The following is a 12931-nucleotide window of genomic DNA, read 5'->3' on the forward strand; positions in this document are numbered from 1 at the left end:
GTTTTGTGTCATTTTTTATTTAAGATACTAGCTAAGCTCTGTATATATTGTATTTCCTTCATGTGGATTTGGAAGACTGTTATCCATGTTGCATTGCAGGAATAATGAGCCTTCAGTTATTGATTCTACTGGATTCGTGTTCGTGAGAGTGTAAAAACTGAGTTATAAGGGGTCAATATGATCAGCTTTTCACCAAGTAGTGGGAAGGTGACCTCAAGAAAAGGCCTCCAATAATGCTCACTAGCATGTTTGGCTACTTCATTGATTTTTCTTTTGTTATAAAGGAAGTGTTCTGCTTATTAACACTCCACATTGCAACAGTTGAGCACGTATTATTCAAGAATCCACAATAGCATTTTTCTAAGAGCAGAAACAGAGCAGAGAAATGATAACCTCTTCACGCTACACTAACTGAATTTGTTATTGCGAGTTTGTTACGGGCCACTTCTTCAGATCACCCTCAGAGGTGTTCTCTAGCATTTTCGTGAGAACTGTTACTGATAGTTCTACTTAGCTGATGCCAGAAGTCTAAAAACATAAGCATATTAGTTTATCGTTGTTACTTAAAGTGTGTTTCAGTAGTGGCTGCATGGTGCAGTGGTTTACACATTTACTTCAAAAGCAAAAGATCTTTGGTTTGATCCCAGGAGACCTTTGGGGAATGTGTCGTGTGTAATTTGACATCTGCCAAAACAAATAACCAGAATGACCTGCTTAAAAAATGGGACATACTAAAGGTAGCTTGATTTAAAACGCACTGATCTGGAGGACTGAAGATTCATGCATACATGTTGTTTCAGCACGTGACATCTGGGGTGCATCTTTGCTCACATGATCATCGTAGCAACAACTACCAAACACTCACAGCTCACCTAACTGAGCTTCCACTATCAGTTAGCATGAGCAAACCCTTTTTGAGTAAAATAGGGTGATTGCAAGATGCAATAATCAACTTCCCCTTTATTGAGATGTTAAACTGTATAAGCAATTATCCCACTCTCTGGATAATTACATAATGGGTTTTGATTGGCTGCTGGCAGCACTGGGGTGTTTAAAGAAAAACGATGTTTGATTAGCTGGCGCTTGAATTCGTCTTAACTAAGCACATAAAATGGTTCAGTTCGACATCAGCATTAGATTGTATTTCTGAACATCAGACAGATTATAACACTACTGCCTGTCTTAAACTTTTTATTTCTATTTTGGGTGTAAGTCAAAATTACCACCAGATATTAATTCACATATTAGCTGCTTTCCAGCCACCAGCAAACATCACAAACAGAAGAATGGGCTACCTAAGAACTTCTAATTTTATTAAAAAACTGGTGACAGAAAGGCGCACAGACAACAAAAAAACAAATTTAAAAAATCCCTCAATGTTCTACTGTTTAATGCAAAATGACAAGATTAGAGTCTCACTGGTCTATTATTCTTTTATGTATGTTGACAGTCTCCTGCATCTTGCTGGACATCTTCATTTTTCTGGTGAGGACGAGTAATAAATTAATACAGTGATCATCATATTTACCACGAATTGGCAATGACCAGTGACAGAGGAATTTCTTTACAATCAAATAACAGTATTACCTCACTGCACATAAAACTATGTGTTAATGGCAAATTTGATTAAAATATTAAAATATAAAAATCAAAAGTAAAGCATTGAGCTCAGAAAAAAACAGGCATGCCAATAGAAGAATTTAAAGAAATCCAAGTTGAATTAAAAGTCTTCAGCACTGTATGACATCAATTGGGGATTAAATATATCGATGAAGATTAAGGTGTTTATTAGCAAAACAACTGATGAACTAGTTTCTCATTACCCTGACAAAGATTGTGAAGCCTGCGCTTGCTGAATCTGTATGTTTTATTAAACTGGAAATGGCAGCGGTAGATGATATTCTTCATGATATGAATCATCTCTGTGAAGCTGAGGCGGTTTTGGTATCTGACTGGGTGGGATGCCTCCTGGGCAACTCCTAAATAAGCTGTTCCAGGTATGAGCCCCCAGAATACACCCAGGACACACTGAAGGTATTACATGTCTCAGCTTAGATTTTATGCACACAGAAATATGATGAAAACTATTAAAAATGTCATTTGTGTGGATTCCTTAAAAATGTGTCAGCTTTGCCTGGTAGAGGTTACACTGGACCTCCTTTTATTTTGTTTTTGCAGAAGTTCACACAGTCATTTCCAACGCATCTCGAAGACAGTTAGAAATTCTAAGTTGTTGACTTGATAGTAAGACCAGACACCACACTTATAAGAGGAATAGGTTCTCTTGGTGGGGACAGAAGTTTTTGTTCCGTTTACTTCAAAGGTGCACTCTTTAATTGTTCAGATAACCTTCCTTTCAGTTAAAATGTGAAACCACAGCCAAAGGCCAGTAATTAGCATGTCATCTTATCATTTATTTTCTGTGAAAACATTCATATTTATTTAAAAACACACTTTAGAAATGAGACAAAAATCAAAATTTATGCAAATCTTAGCTTTCTAGTCAAAGTGTAAAAAGGCTATAATTTAAAAAGAACCCTTCTGAGAAGAAAGGGATGTTATGTGGTTTAACTATTGCAGAAACAAAGTATCACATGAATAGGGAAAAGGTGGATAGGCTATATAAATTCCCTGTTACTATTTTTTATATGTCTTTGAAAATATGACACCACTTCTCTGCTGTCAAGCCAGGAGTTTCCTCTTCATGGTCAGTCTATAAATAATTTGGTAGCCGTCATCCCAGCCGTAAAGCTGCTTCTCCTCAGGGTTGTATTTCAGACTAGCGTGGGCCCCGTACCTCCTGGGGAAGTAGATGAGTGGAGCCTCTTCACTGAGCACCATGTCGTTGACGTCAAAGACACACTGAACCCGCGAGCGACTGGCCAGACGGGTGTTGTAAACGACATAGACAGTCCCGCACACTACAAAAGCCGCCTCTGCATTTTCCCGCGGGCATCGAGTGTCCCAGATTTGCTCTATATCAAGAGTGGCAGCGTCCATCTTTGCAAGGCTGATGGTTGGTTCACTGTCACTGGGGGCATACAAGAGCCAGAGACCCCCATCATCTGCTGCAAGGTCTGCAACAGTCTCTGGATTGAGGTTGTACACAGTGGCACGGCCCTCCACAGGGAACATGGCAGTTTCTGTCACTGAGCCACTCAGAAGGTCATATTTAACCACCTGCATATCTGCTTCAGCCTCCTGCTTTATGTAATACAAATAGCCATTGTAAACAGCGCTACCAGGGCCGCTCCATTCAGAGGGAAGCCTGATGCTTCTGCTGCCTGTGACTCCCAGGGAGCGTGAAAAGTCAAGTACAGATTTGAATTGGTAGATGGTGTTTCCTGATGTGCCATTAAAAATGTAAACCTTGGAGGATCTCGGGTCTCTGGTCCACATGCCCTTGGGACTGCCCACTCGTTTCATGATTTTCACTGATTGGATGGCAGAAATTATTTCAACACAGTCTGCAGCGAGAGAAAAAACACACAGAAGAGGATATTGGTGAAGTGGAAAGAGCCACTGGTTATGTTCACTTATTTTAAATTAATGGACTATTCATATACTGCATATACTTTAAATTATGTACATATATTTTTAACTGACCAGTACATCCATCTAGTCAGCTGCTCCAGTTGCAGATCATATTTGCCAGTCAGTTAATAATACCAGACATTATTTTTGTTAGTGCTGCAGGTCATTTCCATTTCCAGTAAATATCCCAGACCTGCCCAACAAACCCCCAAAATTTCCTCTAGAAGGAAGGAAAAAGCAACAACAAACCTCCTGTTTGAAAATGCCAGAAACCTGAAATGTTTATATGATAAGCTGTAACTATCTCAGGTTATCTGAAATATCATTTCAGATAAAAAGTACCTAATACAAAATATAACATTTAATAACCTTTACTGCAGTGCCCATCATACTGTTCCTCTACAATTTTACTACCACAGAAAAAAATACCCTCTGATAGTTTCATTTAAAAAAACAAATAATAATAATAATAATAGCAAAAGCAATAACAAAATAACAAAAGCTGTAAACTAAAAATGTAGTGATAACACCTCCATAAATTACACCTGTGACAACAACATTATTGTCACTGTCACTCTGTTAACAGCATAGACTGATTATAAGATTACTTAGCCTTATACATGAATCTATGCAGAGCCTACAACATAGACTGTTTATACTTTTACATGGCATGTCTGCGTTGTCTGCCACCAGAACAACGCTTTTATTCAGTTGCTCCAAGAAACACTGAGACTGTAACATGAAAATCACAAGTTCGCTTAGTCCATTTGTTTCACAAGAGAGCTGCTGGATGTAAGTTTGAGCTATTTTTTTAATCGACCCTCATTAATGTGCCATTGTCTGTGTAGTGTAATTGCTTTTCTTACTGTAATCCATGTGACTGATTACCTGGTTAAAGGGAAATAAAACAGACCAAACTGGAAAACAGCTGGAAAGAGTTGCATCTATATTCTAAACCTCATGTCAAAACAGACATTATACAATTGTATAAATATATAGAAATGTAAAAAAAAACAAAAAAAAAACAGTGGAATTAATAAAAACATAATTTAAACATATTTTTCCTATTTAGTTTCATTAGCATGTTTCAGTAAAGTGCAACTCTTCAACTAAAATGTGTATTTGCAGCCTTTCACCCAGCAGCCTGTGGTCATTTCTATCTGGCTCTCTAAATTAAAGGCAAATTCAAACCAGTCGGGGAATTGGGCTCAGACTCATATGAGTGCAGCACAAGGGCAGAATGAAGAGAAAGAAGACTAATATCGTTCTTTTGCCAAAATATACACAAAACGGAAGCCCCAATGGCATGTATGCCAGCATTGTGCTTGCAGAAGCTGAACTGGGTCTCTACAATGCAGTAAAGTTCATTCTGGGTCACTTCACAGACGTTCACAATGGAGAACTGTGTGCAGAGATCATTCCGGCGAACATGAGAATAATGTCACTGACCTCAGGTCACTTTCTGTCCTTCCCTCCATGAATAGATTGCACACAAAAGCTAATATAGAAGGCTGTTGTTCAATCATAGACTTTATTTTGATTTTGAGAATACTGTGTATGACCATCATTATGAGCCTAAGCAATGGGTTTATGATATTACAGCCTAATCCTTGAATTAATGTGTTATTGATTGGCTTGTAAAGTCAGCCAGTAAAATAAAGAAATCAATACTTTTTTCATTTGCCTTGCAAGGAGAGTAAATGGCACCAAAGCAATTTAATGATCTATCATTGGGGGATTTTAGTTTTTGGAACCATTTAAGTTCAAAAATTATACATCTTCGGCTTAATGTGCCACATTCACTTAAATCTGCCAACGTGGAGTAGGAATTAAAAACTGATTTCACAACTTTTTACATCATGTTTCAACCAAGCTAGTATTACCTGAGTTAATGACTCAGTGCAGCAGTTGTATTGCAGCACCGTTTGCAGCAGTTCGCCTTGGGACGTGATGATTATAATGACAAACGCTGCGCTCAAACAGTGCAAACAGGGGAGTAGCTCTGCGGAAATAAATGAGTTGCATAAAGCCAGAATTCTACTGGAAAACATGACTGCACAGTGACTCAAAGCACTCTGCTAAATGACTTGTAACAGTGCCGTGTTTGTTTCCCATTTTCCAGAGGCATGGCTCTTCCGAGACACTCTCTGCAGAAGGAATGGTGTGGAACCTGGTCCTGTAGATGTGTAGCTCTAAATATATACATCCCAAAGGATCTGACTGTGTCATTCCTTCACTGTGAATTAAAATAAAAGATCAAAGACCTGAAGAAGACATTTTTGCTGAGATGTATGTGTACCCCGCAGCTCACCAGAGACTCTAGACTGCAGCTCCTCCCACTCTTCTTCTTCCTCTTCCTCACCTCTGCTTTCCTCCATCTCCCAGGCCTCCTGCTCCACTACCTTATCTGCCCTGTTCGTGCAGGCCCGAGGGGACATCTGGGTTTCCACGTAATCCATCTCTTGTTCCACTCGGTCCACTCGAGCAGCTGCTCCTTCCAAGTCTTTGAAGAGCATGCTGTGGTGATTCTTTAGTCCATCCATGGCTTCGGCAGTCAGCTTTTTGAAATCCTTCATCTCTGTGTGGTACCGATGGGATTGCTCATGCCACAGCTGCATGCGGTCCTGTCAGACGTGCAGAAAGCAACACAAGTGTAAAAATGTACTGGAATATGTGTTTTTGTCTCTTTTTTATTCAAACCAGATGACAAGGAAAAAAACTGTGTTTACACTGTAGCAAACGCTGAGGTCATCAGTTTGATACAAAATAAAATTCCTGCCATGAAAACAGTATAAACAATGTATCCTGTCCATTTTCTGCTGCTGATGTAAAATTTTGAGTCTGTTTGATGACCAATCTCACTCTGTGTGGTTTCAGAGTAAATTTCTTTGATGCTTTGGTTTTAATTCCAGGAAGCTTTGATGTTGTCCATCTTTATAGTATCTTTGCAAACATTCATTTCATCTAGAAAATTAATCCCAGTTATTTTGAGTGCTACTGTTACTTATTTTACACCAACACAGTATCTGTGCCCAGGACTGTATTGTTAGAGCCAATTCTTCCTTGGTGCCCTTTGAAAACCAGTCTACATTTGGACAGGTTTGATAACAAACTCTCTGTGCTGTTATGGAGTGGAAGTTTAAGAAAATACCTTCAGAATAAAAGCATGGTGGAAGAGATCTGTGAGTTTCATTTGCAAATCACTTTATGCAGTTTTCTTCCAGTGTTTTGTAGGGCTGTGCAGTTAATTAAATTTAAATCGAATAATAAAATTCAATTAGAACTTAATCAGTGAAACATTTTTTTCTGGCCTATTGTTCTCTGAAGTATATAGCATTGTCATTTTGTGATTTATTTTGGTGGAGTTTTTTTATTGCATGTGGATGCAACCTGCTGCAGATTGAATGCAAATTGGACACACAACTGCATCTATAGAAGAGATGTAGGAGGAAGAGATTTTGGCTTTGAAAGTAAAATTTCTTGCGATTTGATTTGAAGTTGTGGAAGTGTTCCACAAGATAAATTATCTTTGAAGAGTAACTTGCAGGAAATAAATGCCAGGAAAAATAAGATTTCATTTTCGGAAAGAATACATTTATATGTCATGACATGAACAAGAAGGAAAAGTTAGCAGAAGTAATTTTTGCTCCCGATGTGGGTTTGACTGGCAAGATCTCTAAAATAATTTAGTCACTCACCTTAAACTCTTAAGGGTTTTTATTATTTTTCCCATTGAAGAAGTGGTAGGACTTTTTAACCATGTTTTTGCTTTTTGGTGTATGGTTTTAAAATGCCATATTGTTTTGTAATTTTGGTTACATATTGAACACAAAGGGTTAAATCGGTGAAAGAATGCAAATAAAATGACCATTCAAACCACATTCAGCCTGCAGGCTCATGTCCTCTGTGCCACCTTTATCTTGATCTTCTAGCTGCTGCAGATCTGGCTCTATTTTTCTCCATTTGCCACGTTGCTTTGTAATGGCTAGTTACTTGAATAGAGTCTGTGTATATGTAATTTCAATTTTCAATCCCCCTAATCCCCCAATCCCCCAATATGTATCCTACCAGCATGACATTTCTCATTGTGGTTCACCAGTCAGAGACCAAAACTGGAAACACTCCACTGAGTTCAGGCAAGTCTCAGGTTTATAACCTAAATGTCCATCTTTGGTATGAGTTAGCATGTTGACTATTTTAAGCTTAAAATGGAACTAAATGGCACTGCCTCAATAAAAGGCACAATTAAACAGATAGTATTAAATTGCTACGCAGAATACTTATGAAAAGTTACAATCATAAACCTAAGGCTTGCTTACAGTGAGCTATCGAATTCATCACACTTGAGACTGTAAATATTGGAAGATACCAGTAAATGAATGGTTCCTTTATCGCAACATCTGTGCATTTCTACAGTTATAACTGACAGCAAGCTGACAGATGAATAATGAGTTGAGGTATATACCTGGTTCTAATGTTCATCTACAACAAACCCCAAGCAAGAAAGAAGTACGAGGACAGTCAGCTGCAACTGACACCAAAAATTGAATGGCAGCTTGAAAAAGTTTTGCCTTGTCAGATGAGTCTCAAGTTCTGCTGCAAATGTGGCATGAATAATGTGAAAGCATAGATAATGGTCTGGAGGATATCTTCTTGGCACACTTACACCCCTTAATACAAGTTCTTTAAATGCCACAGCCTACCTGAGTATTGTTGCTGACCACCCTATGCCTTTATGATCAGTGTATCCATCCTCTGATGACTCATTCCAGCAGGATAACACACCATGTCTCAAACTCGAATAATCTCAAACTGGTTTCTTGAACATGACAATAAGTACACTGTACTCAAATGGCCTCCATAGTCACCAGATCTCAATCCAACAGTACGCCTCAGGGATGTGCTGGACAGATGTCAGTAGCATGTCAATATGGACTAAATTCTCATGTTTCCAGCACTTTGTGTTCGTGCCACATTAAGAAGAAATGTGTTATTAATCACTTTGAGAATAAAGTGGAGAATGAGTGTAGATGAGTTAGTGAAATCGACCTTTAGAATTGGTTTCAGTAACAAGGAAATTGTTTCTTTCAGCTCATAAACACAGTGTGGTGTGTTTATGAGCTGGACGATGAAACGATGGTGCAGAAAGCTGCATCTGGTCAGAAGGAAAAGAAACAAAGAAACTTGAGTGGGAAATGGCTGGTAATGGACAGATGCAAGGATAGCGATGGTTACGCCCTTGTATAGAGGATGTATGAGGATAGATAAGAGGATAGATGGCTGATCAGTCTGCTTCACTGACTAATCTACACAAGGCATTTTGCAGAGGGTATAGCGGCCGTGGAGGACTAAAAAAGTGGCTGGTGAATGTAAGCAAGTAAACTTTAGAAACTAGTATATTAGTATTTTTCACATTGGTAAGGATAATGCATTTACAGCCGAAGACTCAGTCGTGTTTCCAACTATAAACACTGTGGGAGGGTAAGATTTCCCTGTTTCAATCAATCAATTATCGCCTAAACTAAATAGAAAGGAGCACTGTATTTCTCAGCACATGACTGACACAGTGAGAGTGACAGGTGAATTATTTAGACTGAGATGTAATAACTGATAGCTCCCCTGCCTCCTTCCTCCTTTACATTGCTGTGAGCCTGTGGACAAATGGAAAGGAAAGTTCAATGAAAGCTTGCTGATGAATTGCCGTGTTCATATCAATGCAAAGGTTGAGCCAGTATATTGGAATTGAGACCACAGGGGGGAAGTGAGTGGGATTTAATTTTAAATGTATTTATTTCACGCTTATAACAGTTTTAAGGATGACATCGTTGCAACGGAGCCACACAGTTTGACTCTGTAAATGTAAACCGAAAGAATAAAGGAATTATTTAAATTACTCCCTTAGGTGAGCAGATATTTAATCCTCAAGTCAACATAAGTGTTTGACTTGCACAAACTTTCATGACATTGATATAACATGTAGCCTCATGAGAGCCACTTTAAAGAAAAACAATACTGAACACTCGGTAATTCGATTCTTTCCTCGAGGCTCTTTGTTTACTGCAGCTTCATTCTACCTCTGAAGAACACATTTCTCGGTTAGGCTGTTGGGATGTTTGATGCCACAGCCACAAAGGTTGGGCTTGTACTCATTACTGGTGTGTCACTATCTTAAACCCTGAAGAAAATGTAATATTGTTGGACAGAGAAGGAGAGGGCTGCATGCATCAAATGATGTTCCCCCCGAAGGCTGCTGTAGAGCTGATGAGCTGGGCAGACATCGCATTAATTGCTTTGCATTAGGAAAGGCATTAAATTCAAATCAAAAAAAGAGGAGGAGGCAGTCAACTGTTGTTTATGATGTTTTTATGACTACACAGAGATCTGAGCTGCCATTTAAAGCATAAGTCACTTAAAGGACAGTCGATTCTTACCTCAATAGCCAACAATCTGTTCTCCAGATAATCCATCAGCCCCTGGTAGTAATACTGGGCACCAGTGAAAGTCCAGGCAGTGGAAATGAGGAGGGCAAACAGCAGCTTCATTGTAAGCCGATCAATGGAACAGCTGAGTTTCTTTCTTTCTCCAAGTTTTAGAGGATTCTTTGGGTTGATGTTTGCCTCTGCAGAGTTGTCCTTAGTGTCAAACAACCCATCAACGCTCATATGTGGCGTGCAGTAGAAGAATAAGTTTCAGCTGCACATGCAAAAAGGTGAGAGGCATAGAAAGAGTAAGAGGCCACTCGGAGAGTTTCCGATTATTTGACCGCTCTCACTTTGCTGGAATGTTTTCACAAACTCTCAGGGAGGAGCCTTGTGCCTCTTACCCCTCTCTATCCCAAAAAAAGTGAATGTGCTGCACTCACTTTGTACTTGTTGTACACACTCCCGGAGACATGTAAGGAATACAGAACAAACAGAACTCGATACAAGTGCCGCTCTACTCCGATTACTTTTTTACTCAAAGAAACTTTATCATACTTTGTAAGTTTAGCACTCAGTAAACAGCTTTTAGCTTCTTTTTCAGTTTCTGACACCTTTAAGGTTTCTGTCTCCTGCAACTACTTGACATGCAGCTGAATAATGGAATCAGCCAATCCAATCCCCTGTTGGGTGATATTAACTTTCTGTTGCTGCTAAGATGATCTTCTTAGCATTTTGAAGAAGCAACTGTGAGCTGTGTTGAGAGAGACAAAGATGCCAATGCTACAGCTCAGAAATGGCACAAAGCTAGATTTAAGCTCAAGCTGTGACTCTAACACACATTACTGGAGATGACTGTACCTGGAGAGACTCGGTATCAGGAAACTGTGTGGCAACAAAAGGTAAATAAACTCAGGAAGTAAATAGGACTAATGAAATATAACCAACAAATTTGTCACATACACAATCATACAGGGTACATGTAGTGAAATGCTCTATGTCCGAGCTGCGGACAGGCTGCAGACGTAGCCATGCCATTCCTGGGCTTGGTTTTAGCACAGGGGCCTAGCTAGGACTCTCACTGGATACCGGGTGGGAATCACTTGCAACTTGCAACTCCCGCTCCAAAGGTGTGTAGTCTTACCACTACACTATCCAGCTGCTCCAGCTGCATATCCAACCAACATGTGCAAGAAGGTAAAAGCAGAGTGTTTGTTTCTTTGCAAACAAACTCTACCACATTATTTTTGTCCACTGGTAAAACTGTAATGCAATGGATTACTTTAATGGTAGTAATCATCAGTCATCATCACTTATACGACATGATACTCATGCACAGCATTCCTCCCACCAATCATAAACTTGCCCATAAAATGAAAACTTTGACAGACATTCAAACATTCAATTCATACATTTTGTTGAAAAGGGGAAAGTTTAAAAAAAGAATCTTTCACATTACAGTGATTAAAATGTCAATATTCTAAAATAATAACAGTAATTTTGGTAACAATGGCTGCATTTGTCTTGGATGTCTAGATCACCTGTAGCTACACTGACTGCAAGTGAAATTTTGCCTTGAGAATAATAAAGCCTCCTTCAGAGTGAAGAGCACAGAGACTTGGAAACTAAAACAGGTTTTAAAAAGAGGAAAAAGACAGAAAAATTAATCATATTTTTTATGCTGATGAAAAAAACAAAAACTAATTCCAGCTACCCACAAGGAGCACAGACATGGCACACTAGTGACCAAGAATAAGGGGAAGACAGGACTATTTATACACAAAGGGTAGATTAGGCAAGACAGCTGGGGAGGAAATGAGAACAATCAAGACAGTCGCAGGGATGGGAACTGATTAACCCAAGTAAAACAGAAAATAAGACCAGCAGACGAAATACAAAGACAAGAAAACTCAAACTGAACACAATACAAATTGACACTGGGGAGACTGGAATGATAAACTCAAGACAGAAATGAAAATGAAATAATATTACCAAACTGAAAGGAAGTACAAGAAGGATTAGTGCCAATATATGAAGTCAGAACTAGAAAACATGAGTATCAGTAATAAGTAGTCAGAAATCAGTACTATTAGCAGGCCACAACACACCCAACTGATCTGATAATGGCTGTGTACCATTTAGGCATGTTTTGCACTAAATAGCAGAAATCATAAATTGGTATTTATCCATTTTCTGTTGCTTATCTAAGTCCAGGTATCAGAGGCAGCAGTCACTTCCTCCTCCTGCTGGGATACTGAGGTGTTCCCAAGCCTAGACATGTAATATCTGCAGCACATCCTTCCATCTATAACATATCCAAAACCTGACATTTTGGAGGCGTCAAATGCCCAAAGCGCCTCATTTGGTTCCTATTGTTGTACACTTAGCCCCTCCTGCATGATTAAGCTCTCCAACATTCAGCCTCTTCAAATGTTTGAGAGAAAATTAAAAAAGATATTTTATACCAGTCTGAAAACAAAAGACTTTTCTCACTCAGCCAGATTTAGCCCAGAAACATTGCCCATGGACATCTGTTGATTGTGATGCTGCATATGTGCTGTTACATTATGAAATACGCTGCACGTATATTTCTCCATCATTAATCATAATTACAGCATGTGCGAAAACATGACCACATCACCATATTTTAATTGAAGCCTTTTCAGTACATAGCAGACTTTTGGACTGTCATAGCAGGAACAGATTTGGTAGCGATGGCTCATTTCCAACAAACATCCCAGTAAGCCATGACAGTGAACCAGCATGAACAATACCACGACCCTGTAATTACCTCAACTACACAGCACAGTTGTTTTTCGGTGCAATCGGTTACACCTGTGCTTCCCCTGCTATGAAACATCTGCTGTGAAAAAAGCCAAAAAAATACAGCTTGGCTAACACCTGCACACCTGGATAATCATGTGATTATCCAGTCAGATTAGAATGCGGCGGTAATACAATGGATAAAATCTCGCACA

The 12931-nt window shown here is 39.1% G+C and overlaps 1 protein-coding gene across 1 annotated transcript; it reads right to left on the minus strand.

Moving 5' to 3' along the window:
- Positions 1-1375: 1375 nt before the first annotated feature.
- Positions 1376-10298, minus strand: olfml3a (olfactomedin-like 3a). The gene is made up of 3 exons (XM_085444604.1): positions 9966-10298; positions 5846-6158; positions 1376-3467 (listed from the first exon to the last, which is right to left on the minus strand). Exons 1-3 carry the CDS (start codon positions 10194-10196, stop codon positions 2683-2685), a joined length of 1329 nt encoding a protein of 442 aa, XP_085300730.1. The 5' UTR covers positions 10197-10298; the 3' UTR covers positions 1376-2682.
- Positions 10299-12931: the final 2633 nt, after the last annotated feature.

The sequence above is a fragment of the Copadichromis virginalis genome, linkage group LG20 (genome assembly GCF_057382275.1).
Source record: "Copadichromis virginalis isolate Kocher_CV1m ecotype Utaka linkage group LG20, C_Virginalis_male_GT1.1, whole genome shotgun sequence".
NCBI classification, from domain to species: Eukaryota; Metazoa; Chordata; class Actinopteri; order Cichliformes; family Cichlidae; genus Copadichromis; species Copadichromis virginalis.